The sequence below is a fragment of the Cynara cardunculus genome, unplaced genomic scaffold (assembly GCF_001531365.2).
Source record: "Cynara cardunculus var. scolymus isolate 2C unplaced genomic scaffold, CcrdV1 Un_Scaffold_2936, whole genome shotgun sequence".
Classification (NCBI taxonomy): domain Eukaryota; kingdom Viridiplantae; phylum Streptophyta; class Magnoliopsida; order Asterales; family Asteraceae; genus Cynara; species Cynara cardunculus.
In genome coordinates, this window is record NW_020201282.1 from 18,309 (window position 1) to 39,941 (window position 21,633).

General features: G+C 37.6%; 1 protein-coding gene across 2 annotated transcripts in view; it reads right to left on the reverse strand.

Moving 5' to 3' along the window:
- Positions 1–15,501, reverse strand: part of LOC112503369 (Holliday junction resolvase MOC1, chloroplastic-like) — a 27,290-nt gene extending 11,789 nt beyond the window's left edge. The window contains exons 1-6 of one of the 2 annotated variants that reach the window (XM_025107422.1): positions 15,407–15,501; positions 14,969–15,069; positions 12,933–13,484; positions 9,904–9,984; positions 7,367–7,472; positions 2,768–2,820 (exon numbers count right to left, since the gene is read on the reverse strand). In XM_025107422.1, coding sequence (XP_024963190.1) covers positions 2,768–2,820; positions 7,367–7,472; positions 9,904–9,984; positions 12,933–13,349 — 657 coding nt within the window. In that variant the 5' untranslated portion in view covers positions 13,350–13,484; positions 14,969–15,069; positions 15,407–15,501. The remainder of the gene's footprint in view (positions 1–2,767; positions 2,821–7,366; positions 7,473–9,903; positions 9,985–12,932; positions 13,485–14,968; positions 15,070–15,406) is intronic. The other variant, XM_025107423.1, reaches the window with a different exon arrangement.
- Positions 15,502–21,633: the final 6,132 nt, after the last annotated feature.

Here is a 21,633-nt window from a genome sequence, read left to right on the forward strand (position 1 = left end):
GGACCAGAAGCGTTGAGGAAGACTGGATTGAGCCAGGAGAGTGAGACCAATTTCTACAACATGACGATGGCGGCGTTCAACAATGCCATTTTGCTCACTGATGTGAGGACAAGACCTTCTGTGGATGATGCCAAGGTTGCGACAAAGATTGGTGAGAGGCCGAAATTCACCCCCCCAATCAGATTGAATATACTTTAATTTGGTGTTAAATTGGCGTTCAATCATGGTGATAAATTGTGTGAACACAGTATACACATCAGATTTTTTATTTAAGGGATAAATCCACATATAACGTGTAACGATGACCATCAAGAGATGGCGTGGGAGAAGGGCCCCAAACATCACAGTAAACAAGATCTAAAATATTATTGCTACGAAAAGTGGAATCATGTAAAGATGTCTTTGAAGATTTTCCCAATTGACAAGAAGAACATAAAGTATTTGATAATTTGTCCGAAACGGGTAAAGAACAATAAGAAACAATTGAACRAAAAACTTGAGCATGAGGATGTCCTAAACGTTGATGCCAAATGTTCGAAGGAGCTTTAACAGCAGTGAAGGCAACCTTCGGCAGAGACTTGAGTTGAGGAAGACGAATGGAGTATAAACCCTGTTCACTGGGGCCCGTAAGGAGGGTAGTGCRAGTAGACTCGTCCTTGACAACAAAATAAGAAGAGTGAAATTCAAAGAAAACATTGTTATCAAGGCAAAATTTTTGAACAGATAAGAGATTTTGTTTTAGTTGAGGAACATGAAGAATGTCGGTTAGGGTAAAGGTTTTGTTTGGTGAGTATATTTCGGATGAACCAATGTGAAAAATGGGTACAAAATTACCGTTACCAACAAGTAAAGAATCGTTACCGTAATAGGCCTCTGAGTTATCCATGCTAGATAGGTCTGGTGTGGCATGATGAGTTGCACCAGTATCTGGTTTCCAAGTGGGACCAGAAGATGAGCCAGCCTCTGAGTGTGATGTAAAATTGGCCTGTGGTGTAGAATGAGACTGGTTCGGCTGATTTGGGCACTGAGACGGTAGATGACCTATGCCACACCTGTTGCAATGGCCATAGACTGTGTTGTGGGTTGAAGCCCAAGAAAACTGTCGGGAGCCATTGCTATCCCGAGGGCGATTATTGAAACCACTACGTTAGTTGCCACGAGAACCACGAGATCCTCGACCACCTCGGTTATTGTTGAAGGACCGAGAACCATAATATGCTTGAGCCCGTGGGGTGGGAAGGGGGTTTAATTGATAACCAAGTTGAGAAGCCACAAGTTGAATGCTTTGGAGTTGTTGCTGAAGTTGATCGAGATTCAGTTGTTGAATCGAAGATGCAGCAGCCGTTAGTGGCTGGGGTATTGGAGCAGTGTTGGCCAGGAAAGCTTGTGGAGTTAAGTTCTTTGTAAAAACATAGTCATGATCACACAAAAGACCATGCAGTTCATTGAAGCGAACAAGAGGTAAACGGGTCAGTAAATTGCCTTTAATGACATTGTATTCCTCTCGMAGCCCTGCGATAGTTAGCATTACTAGGTCTTTGTCCTTCATTGGTTCTCCAATGTTTGCTAGAGCAGTGGCATATTCGTGAACCCTGCTTAGGTAATCAGCTGGTTTTTCATCACCCTTCATGGTGATTCTAAGCAATTGAGTTTTGAGAGTAAATTCATGAGAGGATGTAACAGGGGCATAAGCTCTTTCAAGAGATAACCATACCTCACGTGATGTTTTTCCCTGAATGTGTTGATAAGAATCTTCGGACATAGTAGAGATGATAAGCATCCGAATGTGGGCATCGTTTGAGATCCACGGAATGTAGCTTGGATTGTCGGTGGTTGCTGATTCGTTGGTGATTTTCTGATCAGGGCACGGTACTGTTCCATCAACATAACCAAAGAGATTATGAGATGTGAGAAAAGCTTCAATCATAGAACGCCAATAGCCATAGTTGGTAGGTTTGAGAAAGGAGAATTTGTGTGAATTGTGAATGGTTTTCTCCTGATATGAAAAGATGATTATAGCTGCCATGAATTCTGAGTTGATATGTCTTTAGCGTCGGCAGATTGTTGATGAATTGAAGAGTGCCGATTGTAGGGTTAGGGTTAAAGGGCGCCGCCCGGCAGATGAGTGGTTGAAGGAACAGCGCCGGCAGATTAGGGTTGAAGGAACAGCGCCGGCAGATTAGGGTTGAAGGGACAGCGCCGGCAGATTAGGGTTGAAGGGCGCCGATTTTAGGGTTAGGTAGAAGGATCGATTTTAGGGTTAGGGTTAGGGTTAGGCTCTGATACCATATAAAACTTGATATTGATTGTATTGATTGAAAAATAATAATAATCTGATACACCTTATATGGGTAAAACTAATTACACTTTGGACCCTAGACAATATTAATAATATAAACTAGACTAGTTGACTTAGTCTAACACCTGTAACACCATTGGTGTAATAAGATTTCTTGGCATCTTTCAGGATGGCACATAGTTTATTCAGTATTTAATTAATGAAAGGCTTCTTTATTCTACCTTTGTTTCATTACCATCTAATGGATCTTACAAGCACAAGCAGCCCCCTGTAGTGGCTTTATGTAATGACCAAAAATGTAGGTGTTAGACTAGAGATGATACAAATCACTATAAAAAATCAGAAATTTCATATATGTAAAGAACTTCAAGCCCTATGAGAGGAAAGAAACGTGAGTGGAACTCATCATAGCAAAGTAGAAAAAACACAAGGGAAGTTCAAGGTAACAGCAGGAAATGAAAAACTAACCTGTTTCCCATCTGCTGGAAATGGAAGTGATTGTTCAATGTATGCAGTTGTTCCTGAAGCCAAGTGACCAAATTATAACAAATATCTTTCAGAATCAGATGAAATTATGATTATCTGTTAATGTTTAGGGTCAAAACAATGTGGCAGAACCTCCAATATATAGTACATGATATGGCCCAGCAGGTAAATCCATGATATATTTAATAGCATACAGCTCTGAATATGCACAAAAATAGATATAATAACTATCTAATCTAAGAGATTTGATGCAACATATAAAAAAGTAAGCCCTAATAAAATGCCAACACTCTCCTCAGATATGATATTCATGTCCAGCTGGAAAATCGATCACATTTTTAACAGTAGCAACCAAGCTGGGACTTGGTCTTGAATGACAGAGATGATGAAAGGAGGCTCTATTAGAGTAGCTAAAACACTGTTACACAACAAATAACAGTCAACCTAGAGTGTATGATGGGTATGCCCATAGACTAGCGTACATAAGGATCAAAGGCACGTCAATGTTGCCAAGTGTAAACTCGTTTAAGTAAGAGAAAACAGCCATTGGCAATTATTCAAATAGCTTGAAACTAGAGGAAGAATAATCACAAGCAATACTTGTAGAGAAAAAAAAGATTTTGGACTCCAAAAAGGTAACATAAGCTGAATTAAAAATGATGACATAAGGAAGAACTATAACACCTATGACCCTTTTAAACATAGGAATGTCCAATAAACATGCATCAAAGAGGATTAGCATCAAGTTTAGCTCCAGTGACACATGTCCCATAACAAACACAATCAATCTAGTAAGCGACATGAAATAGAGGACTATGGAAAATTACAAAGAAATTTCCGCAGCATTGACTTTATGTGCTAGCTGAAGATTCTTGCATTCAACAGCACCATTCTCTTGAATTATAGGCAAATGAAGACACACGACGTTCTATTTTGAAACATAAATTTATTAAATTCAGTGATAGCATTGTCACTGAGCAGTTTACATTTGAACAGCAAATTGAGTGGCAATATAAGCACAAAAGTCATGGAAAAAGAGATAAAGATCACTGTAAGATTTAATAAATGAATCCCACCTAGTATTGGAAAGGTCCTCAACAGACGTTATGAAATACCAAAAAACATTAACACCTAACAGAACAAGCCCCCCATATATGAGCAGGAAATTACTGAAAACAAGAACCAATATGATCTTGGCTTTAGGAGGTAAGACATATTATTGTTTTTACCTAATAACACGGCACAAGACAAATCAGAAGCAGATGAACATTCTGGTCATTGTTTCTTCAGAATAGTGATAAGCCTCCTATACGAATGACTTACAGCAGGCACAAGAAGGCTCAAGGGGAGAAGTCAAATGCAAGTTAAAAGAGGCATATTGTAATTTCTATTTAGAAAAAGTCGGTGAATCTAGAAGTTTGTTAGAATTAGAGAATAAATAGTATTGGGGGAGAGGAGAAAGGAGGCAATTAGACAACAGTACCGAGTGTGGCTCTGGAGAGAACAAGCCTCTCAAATTGCTTGTATTACTTTTTGCCTTCTATTAATACAATCATTCGACTCTAAGAAGGCTCCTACCTTAGAGTTTATCAAATAGTAGGGGAGGGATGCCCTTCTGAAATTGAGCATCCTTGATTCTGTTAACACAAAAACCTGCAACCTACAATCCAGGGGGATCCAACCGATAAGTAGGCACTGTTGGACGAGGAGGGGATTGAGACAAGGCTCCTTCCAAGAAACAATCTCACTTTAGATGCTTGAACTCTCTGCAAAAGTGACACGATCTTTTTCTCTATCCTGGTTGAAGGATGGTTTATTGCTCCTCCCTCCTCTCCTTCCTCGAGCTCCTATGCTGAAGTTGGAAGAGCCTAATGCAGCAAGGACATACCTCAATACCATGTTGAGAAGGTGATCTAGACACGATGCATCTTGCAGAATGAATAGTATCTAGAAAGGATCTATTCACCTATGGCAAGCTACTACTTGCTGCTAATGGTCAAAGCATTCTCTACAAGATTTCCTCATCACCCTTCGTCTTGAATTTTCCTTCAAGGTTGTTTAGGAGGCTATAGGACTACACCGTGGTGGTTGTTTGCTCATCAAGCACAGGCTCATGGTCATAAACTTCCAGTGGTTTGCAGATTCTCAGAAGTGCTTTGATTATTTCAGTTTCTGCAAATGGTCGCTTCAATTTCATTCCTAAGGCGTTATGTCAAATCTACTATGATATGTAGCTTTTGGTAGAGATAGTATCTTTCAGAGTCTACTCATTTGGGTTTTTTCTTGGTTCTGGAAGTTTGCTTTCTTTCCTTGTGAAATACAAATCTAGTAAGGCATTTGATCCCGTATTTATCGAGACAATTTCAACCGGACAAAATTCCCTCACCCCACCATGGTTTGTGTTGGTGATTTTAGTGAATCATCAAGCCATGTTGTAGTAAGTGGATTCACAAGAGAACGAAGGGGTCGGTAGTTAAGCTTAAGACAAGTTAGGAGGTGCGGAGTGCACACTCGTATAAGCTAAATTGAACCTGGGATGACCAGATGTCGCCATAAGGCGGCGCCCGGGGGGGGGGGGGGGGGGTTCAATGGAGCGGCACTCCCTTGCAGGGTTCTAGGGCCACCCCTGTCAGGGTCTATGGAGCAGAGCACCTGGCGGCGATCCCGCTAATCGGATAGCTTCGAAATGCTAATCAAAAGGCATATCCAGAAGACCAAGTCCTGAACTCARAAGGATGTGTAGAGTTCAGAAGGCTGACTTGGTCTTTGAAGATAAGCCTTTTTAGAAGGGCAACTTCATACAGCCAGCCTTCACTTCGAAAGGGGGACTTGGGCTCAAAATGGAGCGGCACTCCCTTGCAGGGTTCTAGGGCCACCCCTGTCAGGGTCTATGGAGCAGAGCACCTGGCGGCGATCCCGCTAATCGGATAGCTTCGAAATGCTAATCAAAAGGCATATCCAGAAGACCAAGTCCTGAACTCARAAGGATGTGTAGAGTTCAGAAGGCTGACTTGGTCTTTGAAGATAAGCCTTTTTAGAAGGGCAACTTCATACAGCCAGCCTTCACTTCGAAAGGGGGACTTGGGCTCAAAATGGCCTGTAACTTTATGAATGTAGTGCAGCAACCATTTTCTTAACCGCCCAATAACTGTGCATTAACTTCCGGTAACTGACTACCTTTTAAAAGTGCATTCATTCACAGTTTTAATGTACAAGATACTACAACTTCTCTGTCTATAGCTCTCGATTTCTACCAAAATGGTATGTGAATTGAGATTATCCTCAAGAAAATTTCATGTAACCTAGCCAGAAAATGGTCAAAATATTTCCTAAGTATTAATGATTCTACACGATCTCAGATTCTTATCCAAGTATATTGTTTTGATTTCTCATGAACCTGGAACCAGATCCCTAACACTTTGTTGATTGTTTTCGAGATCAAGATTAGCACATTTGGATCCCATATCAATGGCATATTCAAAAATAAGGCTCCCTCAACTTCATTTTCAGTCTCATTGCAGTCTCAGTGTTGAGACTTATTTGTCAAGTATGCAAGAGGTGTCTAGTTCAAGTAGTTTGCAACGTCAATGTAGCTTTAGAAGACTTCCTGCCTCCTTAACTTGTGTTCAGAATTGGATCGCATTGATATCCTAGCAGTACAATCTCAACTTTTGCCAAAAAAAGGAAAAACATAAAAATGCATGACTAGATAGAAAAATGACCGAAAACTATGGGCCAAGATGAGGCAGAAAAACAAGATAATGCTGCAAAAAGTAAGAAGCATGAGCTGTCTCTTCTGCTGATTGAGGAGATCCGTGGTAATAGATTTTAAAAAAAAAGTATTTGCAGCTTATCATGCACCTTCTTAAATCGAGTTAAATAATATGTCAGAGCAGAGTCCCTTATTCATATCGAGAGTATACCTGGGTAACTGAGCAGGAATATGACAAGGACATTGTATATTAATACATCTACTGATGCTCCTACTCCCACATGTTCTTTAGAGAGACACAACTATTGTTGTCAGTAACACTTCTGGCTCCATGGCGTTGAAAAGCCATGACAATACCATTGTCAAGTTTGACAGTGGACTTCACTATACTACGGAGGTGGCATTCTAACAATAAGGACCACTGGGTCCAGTTTGAATAACTCAATTTTAACTAGAATCCACAAAACTGAGTTGTAGTTTGGAATACAGGTGGCAGCAGAAAGAAGCGATGGGCCGCCATGCTGACAGCAGTTGTTAGCTTATATGCATCGCTAGGAATTGGTGACTAGTGGTGGCTATAAACTCATGTATACGGTTTTGAAGTGTTTTTTCCATCGATTAATATGAGAATATATATAAATAGAAAATACAAGGGCTTAGGGCCGACCTTGAAAGCAAGAAAATCAAAACCTAAATGCTAAATCTGCACCAATATATATATACAGAAACTTGAGAAAACTACGAAGATGGAACAATAAACTGTTTATGCAAACTACAAATATCAAAAGGAACTAGAAAATGTTAAGTGTCTAAATTTAAATTAATCAACAGTATCCAGACATTGAGTGACGGCAGAAAAAGTAACATACCAATTGGAAGATTAAGACTTCGAAGCAACTGAACCATAGCCTTTGTGTCCAAACGACGCCGTACACGGTTGCCTACCAGCACTTTCACATTAGGAGAATCATATACCTAAAAGATACAAAGAAATGGTAGCACTTAAAGTAATAAAGAATCAACATGCACTTCAATCCACTTCAAAAATCTCGACGGACAACTAGGATTATAAAAGAAGACAATTGCATCTATGCTTGAAGGCAACAATGGCAATCCAGCATTTCACAACATCAGAGAACTAATGAAGCCATATCAATCAATGTGAACACATGGATGACGAACAGATTTCAAAAAATTCATCAACATATATCTTTTAAAGATCCTCACATTTCAATACCATCATCGGACAAATGATTAAATCATAAACATTGAACAAGTTTTCTTGTAGTTAATATAAAATATATAGCCCCTAGTCCTCTTAAACTCACTAACGAAGTTTTATCCAGATCAAGAATTGAAAATATATTCAACAAAAAGCTAAGTAATACCTAGAGCTTCAGAGTATAGAGAAGCAATCACAAAAATTGCCACACTGAATAAAAAAGAGTCATAGTGTAAGGTCTAACATGATGCGAACTGTATCAGCATAACTACAAATTGCAAATAATTAGAACCATCTTGATCCTACACAGAGATTTGCAAGATTTAATTGGCTAGTTGATACAGGATAGGGGATCCAGAAGGTTGAGGAAGCCTAAATTAGGAGTTTGTGAATGTTATCATAATTAAGAAGGTATTTGGTACCATTGTGCGTTATTTAAAATATTCATGGATTGATGGTACCATGAACCATCCAACTTTAACACACCCAACCCCTCCAAAAAAAAATTCAAAATACATTAATAGTTTAGGTTCAGAGACCACAGTTCTGGTCACAATAATCACCGGAAATAGCCCCAAAGTGAATAACTAAAACTTTACCCTTGATTTCAAATATTATATTAGCCTTGGAACGAGTAGATGCAAAAATCACAATCAATAAAACATGATCTTAATGTATTATATCTTCTGCACTCATTTTATATTTAAAAATATGTCAACCAAAAAGAAGGTATTTGATCAAATAAGAAACTAGAGTATAATAATTAAAGCATTCTGGAAAAAATAGTAGAAGATTTCTATAATTACTTCCTACCACTGCCCCTTCCTCTCCCCCTAGTACTAAAACCCTCATTTAAGCTTCTTCATGATTCCTTAAGGTTCATGTGGAATTGATAAGGTGAACTATGATCTTGCATATATGACATCCTCCAACACCCAGATAAGTGATCCATTTTTCATCTTTTATATCAAGGAAGCTAAAAGAACCCAAAGAAAGCACATAGACACGCTATTGAGGTTTCGCAATGACAAAGATTTTACATACACCCCTCCAATGCAACTCATGCAGGCAAGAAGCGATAAGCTGAAGGCAAAATCAATGTCAAAGGAGGAAATAAATATTTCTCTTTCAGGGTTTGAGGAATGACAATATCAGCTAAGGTGTGAGGCGCAAAGGTCTCCCAGGGCCTCCTATGTGCAAGGCACAAGGGAAGGCGCAGCTCATCAAATTGAAAGATGTGACTTACCAACATTAATAAATACACGTACACACTCAAAAACAACCATAAAGTAAGATTGAACAAGTAACAAATCTCAACAAAAAATCTGATTAAATATTAACTACTCTTTATTATAATAGAGAAGTTGAGGAAACAAAAACACTTCTGCAATTGTATGTTAAATTTTTTAAGAATATGATAAATACTAATAAGTAAATACTAAAAATACAAGATACCAAATTAAAGTAGACATGAAAAATAGAATAGTATATGTTACAGATAACCTGTTTCTCTTTCCAATGTATCTTTATGGCCATCTTTATCCCTATGTGTTATGGTCATCTTGTATCTATTTAAATGAATCTCCCGGTCACCAATGTCTATAAGAAGTTACTCGACATCCTAAATTACTTCATGGTATCATAGCCTAAAAGGTGGTGAGAAATCCAGAAAACCTTGCAAGCCATCTGTAATGGCCACAGATAAGCAAGCCCACCCCTGTCAACCTGTCATCGATAGGGATAAGTAATTATACCAACAAAAATAGCTTATTCAATGTAAAAAGTTAAACTGCACTGTTAAAAGACACCCATATCTTTTTACTATTACAGATATATGTGCATCTATATGTTCTCTTTGGTATACTAGTGATTTCAGAGTATCAAATTTGGTGTACAATTAATATTACATAAGTTAGAATTCAAGATAGTCATCATACGATACTAAGCTAAGGCTTAAAGGCTAAAAGACAGATCTATTCAGGCCGATAACTTCTAGCACTCAATGCTGGTCTTAGTTTTGAATACCTTCACTCCCTAAATGATACAGAACAAGTTAGTAATAGATCAATTTCGGCCCAACTGATTCGTTTATATTAGAAGGCCCAGGGGAGGCTGGGAAAAAGAGATGTGAGCTGGCAAAGTTAGTTAGACCTTTTTTTGGAAGTAGAGAAGTTAGATATATACCTTGGAGTGTTCAGGTGTGGGTATACATATTGATCTCCAACTTTGTTTCTGAGCTTCACAGCTTTGAGAGAGGGATCTTCCCTGTAATCAAGTCAATACTGTTCCTTCTTTGAGTATTCTGAGTATCAATGAGTTCATTTTTCTACTTCATTTATATCTCTATTATCTGGATTGCAGTTTGGTTTATAGTTTGTGTTTTGTACTTTTGTTGACGGTTTGACTTTTTCAACACTAATCATGATGCTTACAGAACATCCATCTTCCAGTTAAGATGGCTTCCCACAGCTTTAAATACCAAACATCATGCAAAAATTGCACGATCTACGCAAAAAGGTATTCCCAAAGTTTTGGATATTAGCAGAGCAGAAAATACGATATTTTTGCTGGGAAACCCACCAAAACCCTTTTTCTGAAAGGAAAATGGTGCCTCCAAAAAGTAATTATTGATTAAAGAAAAAAGTTACACCTAAAGGTGGTACTACCAGCTTTCACCAAATGTCATTTTCGAGGCCACTTACCTAAATACACCATAACAGGGTATGACGAAGGATCGTGTGAAAATAGGAGGTAAGGTGAGGAGCGTAGAAGAGTCCAGGGATAGAAAATTCAAACCCGCATGCAGGTAGATGTGCCTCTTCCAACAAACATCCATTCAAAACCCCCCAAGGGTGCGTTTGGTATTTAGACAAGAGAGAACATGACATGACAGATGTTCAGTGTTTGGTAAGACATAACTGGACATGACAGAACAAATAAAATGACCAATTTATACTTAATGAGTTGTTTATATATTTTAGAGCAAAATAAGTTTTTCGTCCCTGTAGTTTGTTAAAAATTGCAGATTTAGTCCCCATAGTTTTGAAATTTGATATTCGTCCCTGTGGTTTGCAATGCATTTCTATTTATGTCCGTATGGCCAAAACACTACTTTCAAGTATGAAGGACTAAAATAGAAATGAACTTTAAACCATAGGGACGAAAAAAGCAATAAATTTTAAATCATAAGAACGAAATAGATGATGAATAATAAACCAAAAGGATGAAAATCATAATTTCAAAACCATAAGGATGAAAACAGAACTTTTCAACAAACCACAGGGACTAAAAACGTAATTTATTCTATATTTTATATATTTATATTACTTTATGTAATTTATTAAATTATAATAAAATAAATATCTTTTATAACGATATATATCATTAGAAAGTTTTTATCAAGACGATTAAAATGACACCAAAATAATTGGTTTATGTAGTTTCTAGTTTTTATTTTATATTTTTCTATATAATTTTTTATCATTAATATTTAACAAATTACATAAAGTAATCAAAATATAGAAACCGTATAAAACTAATATCTCGGGGACAGTAACGTGAAAGTTTAAAGAGCATAAAATATAGCAAATAAAATTTAAAGAACGAATAAAATGTAAAAAGGGAGGCGTATTTGATGTTTTAGAAGAGAATTAGGTTTTATTTTGAGGTTATATTGGTAAAATATAGGTTTGTTCCACCTTGTTCCATGGGGTGGGGGTAGAACACACCTGTTCCACTTTGTTCCTGTCTGTTCCACATAAAAGTCCTGCCAAACATGTAACAGTGATCCCTCCTCTGTTCTGTCCTGTGACCTGTCCAGTGTACCAAACGCACCCAAAGGGAATGGAGTTGAACATGTGTACAAACTTGTATTGTGTGATGAAGAGTCCTCAATTAGACTAGGATCTTTACACATGGGTACACAGCTTGCACATGACCATTTACAGACTAGAAAGACCTGCACCTACAGAACTCTATCTGAATTAACACGATGTAGGAGTCCAGCTACATGCTTTCCCCTCTCACTAAAAAATACCAATTCTTCAAAATGCCTCACTAACAGATATGATGGCCTATGGGACCCAACAACATGCTTCTGATAAGAACACAAACTAACTCTTATTTAATTTATCAATGAACAAAATATAAGACCAGAATTGTGCCTACAATTCGAGGAGTAGGTGATCTCCCAAGATTCTAGACTCAATTTTTCCTTCCTCAAACCCTTAACCCTCATGACCTACAAATACTCATGATCTCCTAAACCTACCATAATTCGTATAGCTTACTAAAGGATATCATAAAACACAGCTAATTAATATAATAATCAAAGATAACTATTTAATATTAACTACTAAGCCCTGCAAAGTCCCACAAATCACCCTACACCCCCTTGTGATCGGCGTTTGTACATTCTATCAAAACGCCCTATTTCTATGTGCTTCTTCTCATTAAGATTAAGACATGCAACATCCTTCCAAGGTTTTCCAAGGAAGACCCCCATTCAACTGTCGAAGAGAAGACAATCCCTAATCCAGTACCTAAGCACATGTTGAAATCTCAATTTATTTGTACACTATTTATTAGAGATTCTGCATCTTTTCCTTAAAGTTTTTATTATTCTCTAGGATTCCTTTGATTGTGTTTCCTTGTAAAATTTAACACCATGTTCTCCCTATCCTCTTGTAAAAACACAAGGTGTCACTTTCGATCTTCAACTTTCTCACAATTTTGCATTAACCCACATAACTCCAAGTGAGTAAACAAAAAAGCCGAGATTCATATCAAGCATGAAATCTTAGATTCAACACCATCCATGTAACTTAGTTCACGATTGACCTATTTATTTCACTAATGACCTATTTAATAAACAACTTGAATCACTAGCATGAGGCTTGTCAACTACTTAGAGGGTTAGATAAGATAAAGCACTCCCTTGTTCACGGATAAGATATGCAACTACACTCCATGGCGTCAAAGTCAATTTGGAATGTTCAAGGGAAAATTCTCAACTACACTCCCCTCTAATAGATGCTACAACTAAAGTATGTTCAACATATGTTGTTAAGCAAATCGCGTTGATGACCTCTTTCTGATTAAGCGCCCAAAAAAACTCATTACCAGAACAAAATTCATGGGTAAAATGCATGGTTACTACTTGCAGCATATTGTTATTCTTGTTTTGTGTGTTAGCTATAGAGTAATTAAAATACCTGAGCAGAACGGGCCGAATCATCAAGTTTCAAGACAGCCAACGCACCGGAAACATCAGGGTCAATCCCGATAACAAACTGTGAATCGACATTTCTTGAAAGAATCCCACCATTTCCACAACCCTCTTCATGTTGAAATATTTGGTTTCCCGTTTCTGTAATGAGAGGATGGCAAGTGAGAGAATTCAACCATTGCTCTTTGAGCTCATCAGCAGAAACCCTACTTATTGCCTCGATTTTCCCACTTCTACTAGTACATAATTTTGGGATAGAAGTAGAGAAATACTTGGAGACAATGGAGTGTAAGCAAAGCGTTGCGGTGGCGGCACTGAGATTACATGAAAAAGAAATTGGTGTAATGGACATCTGGGATATTTGCAGTCGATGATGATGTTGATGGAATTGAAGAGCATCCATCAACCACAAACAAAATTTCCGAAAGAAAATGGATTGTTGATGAGCTTTCCGTTAATGGTGGTGTTGCGGTGGTGCTGATGAGATTAGTTGCAGTATTCGCAGCAATGAATCGTGTAGAAGAGCATGGGATATCGTCTATGGCACCACACAAAACTCCATTAAAATTCACAAAACAGGTAGTGCTTAAAACTTCTTAAGATAAAACTTCTTAAGAAGGGAAAAGATTACACACAATAAAATGTCAAAATTATTAGATTAGTAAACTCAACATTAACCTTCAAGTATAAAATTTATAATTCAACACCCATATACAAACAATGACCCAAATTGAATAGAAATCAAAACCAATCCTTTTAACTAAGAAAATGTCAAAACCATAATAGTAAAAACTTCAAAATCAAATAAGTAGAGAAGTAAACAACAAGAATGGAACGTATTAGACACAATCCAATTACACAATATATTTGACTGCTACTATGCTCCATTTTACCCCCCTCACAATCCCATATAGCAGAACTGACACAAAGATCAAAGCTTTCTTGTAGTCCACCAAAGGTGAAATCTTTCTTGGAAAGCTAGAGAGAGAGGTGGGTCCTTTCTTTCTCTTTCTCTCTCTATATCTATATCTGTATCTATCTCTTTCACAAATAGAAACAGTCATTTGTACACTGTTTTCACTTATATAAGTACATTCCTTTTAGTGATTTTTTAGTCTTCTTTTCACCTCTGAGTGTGGGTTGTATGTGTTTTTCATTGTGAATGAAATACCTGTTTCTTTCACTAGATTCTGATAATTACACACACATACACACTGTAATCACCAATCATTCTTTGATTTTTTTTTTAATTTTCCACTTCATTTCCTCTGTTTTTCCAATCAAATTGAATAGAAATCAAAACCAATCCTTTTAACTAAAAAAATGTCAAAACCATAATAGTAAAAACTTCAAAATCAAATAAGTAGAGAAGTAAACAACAAGAATGGAACGGATTAGACACAATCCAATTACAGAAAATGTCAAAATCATTAAATAGGAAAGCTCAAAATCAATGTCAAAATCAATCATCATGCTACCTTTCAAAAAGCTCGTCATTAGTTGAAGGTCCTAGTAAAATGCTTCTTGGTGAGGATATGCCATATTCAACTCAAATGATATCACATGCAGATGAGGATAAAAAGAAAAATATTGCAACATTGGTATTTATGACAAATACTCAGAAATAGTATGGCATACATGAACTTCTTCGTTAGGATGTGTCTTATTCAATCATGTTTTATCAGGAAACTATGCAGTAAAATCATCGGAGATTTTCTTGTAAAGTTTAATCATGTCTTGGGTTATCAGCAAATCATCCCCCTCATAGAAATCCACACAAACTATCTGCAGAACCAGAAAATCCTTATTTTGTTCCAAAACATTTATCAAGTAATAACACACATTGATAAACCCATACTATTTGCTAAATCATAAGAGACACAACAAACTGCTCGATATGGAAATGAACTAGAAAATAAATGGAAATATACATGGGTATTGAATTATAAACCACAGTTTCAGGCAAATGATCAAAATCTAAGACCAAAACAATAATCTTATTTTGGAGGAATAAAAGACCACCTTTAATCCAAGAAGTTTAACATGCCTGCTGCTTCCACTATGGCTTCTGTTCCAAACCCACAACAAAAGACCACCTATAATCTTCCAATTGGATCCGAATGCTGCAAAAATCCCAAAAACATCATAAATTTCTAAAAACCCACAACATATTACGAAACCGATTCTAACCACAATAACCCAAATTCAGGATATTGAACACACACTCACACATGATGCTCTGAGCGTCAACTAAAACACAAACTAATTAGAAAACATATCATACGAGCATGATACGAGCAGATTGTGGAACTCAAACACCCATATGATAACTATTTTAATAACCCAAATCCACGTATATAGATATGAAGCAGGAGGTAGAACAAGATTCTGAAAGTGAGGTTTGGTAGGAGTCTAGTGCATATCGAACGATTTGGGTTTAAAATCGGAAGATCGACATACCTTGTAGAGAGGCCGATTTGGAGAAACCAATTTGCATAGATTGATTTGGAAGATCAGTACTTAGAGATAGAGCGAGAGCCCTACCGCTTAGGCTATCACTTAAAATTTCAGGGTAATGGTTTATCAGTTTTTATTTTAAAAAATTTAACGGTCTGAAAATAAACAATCGATCGATTCTAATTTAAAGAGGTATTAAGGGGTTTTTAGAAAGAAAAAAATCATCAAACTAACCATTTTATACAACCTTCTCTAACAAAATAATTATTTTTTGGAGGAATTGCAAAAATACCCACCCAAATCGGCCTTGGGGGCGATCCACCCCTAGGGGCGAGCCATGTCATCCCATCGCCTCCGGGGGCGATCCTGCCATTAAGTATTTTTTTTTCTTTTTTTGTAATACTAATTTCATTATAAATATCAACCACCTACTTTATAATTTTTCACACCTCCTTTTTCATTTCTTTCTCATATATTATACTCTCACAATCTTTAACTCTTCAATACAATAAACCATCACAACCTTTAACCCATTAAACAGAATCAACCATCACAAAACATGAAATCACGTCAAAGTGATGATGTTTGTGTGTATCTTCGAAGTGGCGGTTTATTCAAAGAGATAAATGGTGTGTTAGAGTACCTTCCGATAAGCTCCCCCACATGTGCAATATGTTTGTCTTGGCCAATAACGTATTTTGGGTCGTCAAACGTGTGACGAAAAAGTTAAGTTTATGTGGTTCTTTCAATTTATTTTTTAAAACGAATACGTTATATCAGTTCATGGACGACGATGATGTGATAATCTTCCATAATGCCATTCGTCAAACTTTACCAAAAATGTTGACACTATTTGTGGTCGACAATGGAGGTTATGGAGGAAATCCAATCCATCAAGTGCAAACTCGGGCAGTCCAAATACTTTTTACCCCGGTGCTGTGAGCACACTCTTCCCTGACATTAGCGGTGCAAACCCATATGGTCCAAGCACACTCTTCCCTACCGGTTGTGCTCCTGGTGTAAATCAGAGCACTTTCTTCCCTAGTGGTGGAGTGGTGAAAATCCAAGCACCTTCTTCCCTTATGATGCCGCTGGAAATTCATATTTTAAACAAAAAGTTACCGTTGAACCTGACAGTTATTTTGTTCAAGATTTGAACATGCCTCCGATGCAGTCTCCCAACCCGTACCTGATCCGGTCTCCCGAACAGTCAAAACCATTGTGGGAGGTAGATATGGCCGAAGATGTTTCTGTTACTACCGAAATTTTGAACATAGCCGAAGACGACGATAACTCTGATTCTGAATAAATCCAGCCGGTAATGAATAGTTTTTGGGGTATGCCCGACCCAACACTTTGTCCAGACCCAGTTATCAAAAGTAGACAGGGAAACATTTCCTACCAGCCTACATCCCATGTCAAAGTTCTCCAAACCTTTGACTCGAAGGAAGCACTGAAGCTCGCAGTGGGATTAAAGTGCGTTCATGAAAACTTTTGGATGAAGGTAAAGAAATCATCCAAACACCGGTACGAGGTGGTGTGTCACTCAGATTCGGACTGTGATTGGCGTTTAATGGCTATCTTTATCGATGGTACCAGTATGTTTCAGGTACGGAAGCTCCACGATGAACATACATGTTCAAGGTCCCAAGTGCACCCAAACCACCGTAATGCGAATAAAAAAGTTTTGGGTCATATATTGGCAGAGAGTTTAAAGGATTGTAGGAGAATGTATCGTGGTAAAGAAATCATGGAAGATGTGAACCAACGGTTCAATATAAGCATCTCCTACAACCAAGCATGGCGAGCAAAGATGTATGTCTTGCAACTGTTGAGGGGGACCTCTGAATCATCGTTTAACCAATCTCCCGGTTTATTGTCACAATCTGAAGCTAACAAATCTGGGGACTGTGACAGAGATCGTTGTTGATGGACTTGGACGATTCGACATGTTGTTTGTCGCACTCGGTTGTTCGGTAATAATTTTTGTCATATTTTTTAATTATTGTCATAATTTTATGTTCTGAAGTTTAGATTTTTAATCTCGTTCATCTGCAGATTCGATCGTTTCTAGGACACATGAGACCGCTTCTTATAATGGATGGTGCCCATCTGAAGGGGCTATACGTTGGCACCATGTTCTTAGCGGTCGGCATGGATGGAAACAATGGGATCGTACCCATTGCAATGGGAGTGGGGATGACAGAAAGTGGCCTGTCATGGACATGGTTTTTACGTAAGTTGAGGTAGTGTATCGGTGATGTGCCCAATTTAACCTTTGTAACCAATAGGGCTGCCTCTATCGACCTGGCCATACGAACTGTATTTCCTAACGCGCACCACAGACTTTGTTGTTGGCATCTGAGCCAGAACCTCCGCCTAACCTCCACTAAAGAGAAAAGAAAACGGTGGATGTTTTAGGAGGCATGCAAAGCTTACAGGTTGTCGGACTTTGAAGCTACTATGAATTTGATGCAGCATAGTCTACCTAGAGCCGCTCAATATCTTGAAGAAGTTGGTTACGCTAGATGGGCACGATCGCACTTCCCTGGATTGCGTTACAGTGCAATGACTTCCAATAATGTTGAGTCCGTCAACACAGTAACGCGGTTTGCACGCTATCTTCCGATAACAATGTTAGTTGAATTTTATCGGGCGACATTGCAACAATGGTATTTCATACGTCGGCACAACGGAGGTAAATTCAACCATCCTTTCACTATATGTTTGATTATGTAACATATTCTAATGATATCAAATATTTGCAGCGCAAATGATGAATGCAGTGACTCCTTGGGCGGAGGCCAAATTAGAAAACAGAATACATAGGAGCACAAAATGGAAGGTATTTCCTATCAGCGATTTGTTGTTTGAAGTTGACGACATGTATAAGAAAGAAACATGTGATTTGCATAAGAAAGAAACATGTGATTTGCATGCTAAGACTTGTACATGCATGCAATGGCAACTTTCTGGAATAGCTTGCGGTCATGTGATATATGTTGCTCGAAGTTTAGATATTCAAGACTGCAGTCAATTCTGTTTTGTTTAGTTCAATTCCGACTCTTACCGTTCAACATACGAGGAGGAAGTCATTCCCCTTCCACCAGAAGCTGAATATGTGTTGCCCAACGAACGTTTGGCCGTCCTACCGCCTCCCTTGGACATACAAAACTCAGGCAGGCCACGTAACCGCGATCGTATCCCGTCACGAGACGAGGAACCAATAGTGAAAACTTGCAATCGATGCGGCCAGAGTGGACATTTTCGATATAATTGTCCGAGTCCGATGCCAGCTCCTAGGCCGACGCACGAAAGTTCAAGTAGTCGTCAAAGATCAGTTAGTCGTCCAAGCGATTATGGTCCGTCTGAATCTGATACTACACAAGACTATGTATTTGATATTTACGATTTAAGTAAGTAAATATACGATTTTAAAGTGTAGTTTTGTTGTTTTAATAGGAAATGGGAGCTTGATTTAGAAATGCATGAACATTAACCATCAATACATAGACGAATCAACTGAAACAACAACAATCAGACGTAACATTAAAACAAAAAACATCAACGACAACAAAAATGTTAATACATAACATTTTTGTTAGTTTCCTTCTGAGTAAAGTTGTTTGCAAGATTCAATCAAGTACTGTTTTTCATTGATCATTTCTTGCATCACTGGTACTCATTCGCGATGTCCTTCACAATTTTTTCCTCAGCTCGAATCTCTTTTTGCAATTGCTTGATAGCTTTTTTCTTCTCTTCAATAGCTTCTTCGTGTTTATTTTGTCTCTCCCTGTTAGCCCACCAATCATCAGTGATCTTCTTAATCTCTGCTTCGGCCTTTTCAATCGAAGCCTTCATCCTAGTTGGCATTGTTTGAGAAAACAATGGGTTTGCAGCCATTTCTTTCAATAAGTGGACAAGTACTTGTATCGGACTTGATATGAAGTTGTGATATATGATTTCACAAGGCATCCTTTTTATACACTATCGGCCCTTACGATTTAATAAAGTTGGTCTAATAGGTGGCATGATGTTGTCAAATTCTGTTCATGAACCTGGCATGACTTGGTAAATCGTCCCTGACTTAAAGCTTACAAGATTCGTCCTGAAACCCTAACCCGTGAACCTACCAATGCACTGTACTTTGACAGTGTATAACTCACAAACCGTAAGTAGGAATAAGCCCGTATTTTGCAGTTATAAAAATCTTACTGTATACTACAACTTTCATGAACGGTTAAAAATCCAATTATGACTCGAAGTGGCTGGACCCGGTCGGTTTTTTAGGCTATTTGCACACTTTTCGTTATTAATTTGTAGTTTTGTAAAATTCATATAAAATAGATAGATGATCCAAATGAGACGATTCCAAAACTAATATACTCATGTGGTACCAACCTACAACTTTTATTTAGAAAATATAATTTGGATTGGTCTCTGAGAAGGGAAAAAAATGCTTACAAAATGCATAAAGTTAACAAAAATATTACAAAATGCAGTCATGAACCTGCTAGGACTTGTTAAATCGTCTATGAGTTGTTAAATCTTCGCTGACATAAAGCTTACAAGATTCATCCTGAAACCCTGACCCATAACCCTACCAATGTACTTTCACCCCTCCCCCTTTTGCCTCGACTTTGGTGACTCTACCCTCAGGGGCGATACATTTTTAAATTTTTTTTGACATTATTTTGCAAAAAAAATATAAGCTTCTTTTTTTGGTGTCAAATGTTCCTATTTAATGGGTTGATGTTAGAAGACATATTACTGGCTACATTTTTCTGTTTTCTTTATAACAATGGACGGAAGCTCGTTCAGTTCTAATTTTAAAGTTCCAACGACAAATGAGGAGTGAGAGAGGTTGGGATAAGAATGATGGAGAAGTCAACTACTACAAAAAATGCCCGATCATTTGAGAGAGGCTATCAAGGATTACCAACTTAAATTGGATACACTACAGGAAAAACGTGCGGACCTTCGTTCAAAAAAGGAGAAGATTGAACATGAGATGAACGAGCGGACGAGACAGATTGCTGATGCAAAACAACAGATTAAGCAACAACAATGTTGGATTGCTGATACAAGAAAGAAAATCAAAGAGGCGGAAAACCTGAACCACGATGCATGGTTCGAGCTTGCATGCAGGGAGACTGAAAGAAACATTAGGTGGAATGAAGAGGACATTAAAAAAAACGAAAAGAATAGAAAAAATAAAATCACTCTATCCACATGATAAAATTTAGTAGTATCAGGTAAAAAACTTATTGTTGTCAAAGTTCCTGGTTCGATCTTTTAAAATGTATTGTACTGAAATGATGATGATGTGACAAGTCTCATTATGTTTTCCCTATAAATAACCTTGTTTTCCATTACAAATCCACACCACCATCAATTATTCACTGCCTCTCAACTCAGTAGATAAAAAATGGTGAGACATTGCAATTGTGGTGCTGATGCAATCATCAGAACGTCATGGACCGATCACAACCCAGGCCGTCGATTCTTTTGTTGTTCATTACCTGTGAGTGTTTGCGTATATATGACTTTCGTATATAACAACTGGTAGTTTATATATATATATATATATATATATATGTATTCCTTACTTTTTTGTAGGGAAGAAACTGTGGATTTATTGATTGGCTTGATCCACCCATGTGTCCAAGATCCGTGCTAATTATTCCAGGGTTATTAAGATCGAAAAATAATCTTGAAGCGTCACTTTTTGAAGCTGTTTTACAAGATCGCCGGTTAAGGATGATGATGGCAATAAGTTGGATCTCTTTTTTAGTGATTGCATTGGTTTTTGTTCGTCAAGACGATTGTAGGATAATTGTGATTTACGCTTTAATATTATCGAAAACCATTTCATAAAATAGTGCAAACAATGTCATTTACAAGGAATAAATTTTTTAATTGGGATTAGTTACACGCGTTGAGTACAATATAGATGTCACACGTTGACGAAACATCATCGCATGAAGGTCGGTAGGCCGTATCACAATTGACCTCTAGTCCTTGGGACAACTGCTCAATAAACATGCAGTAGAACACCCCACAATTGCCCAGCGCTCCCGTCTGTCGAGGCGCGTTGTCTGAAAAAAAGATATATATATATATATATATAGGTACACAAATTGAAACTTAACATATATACGTATATATGTGTACGTATTTAAATACGTACACATATTTACATATATTTACGTACGTATGTATGTCCGTAT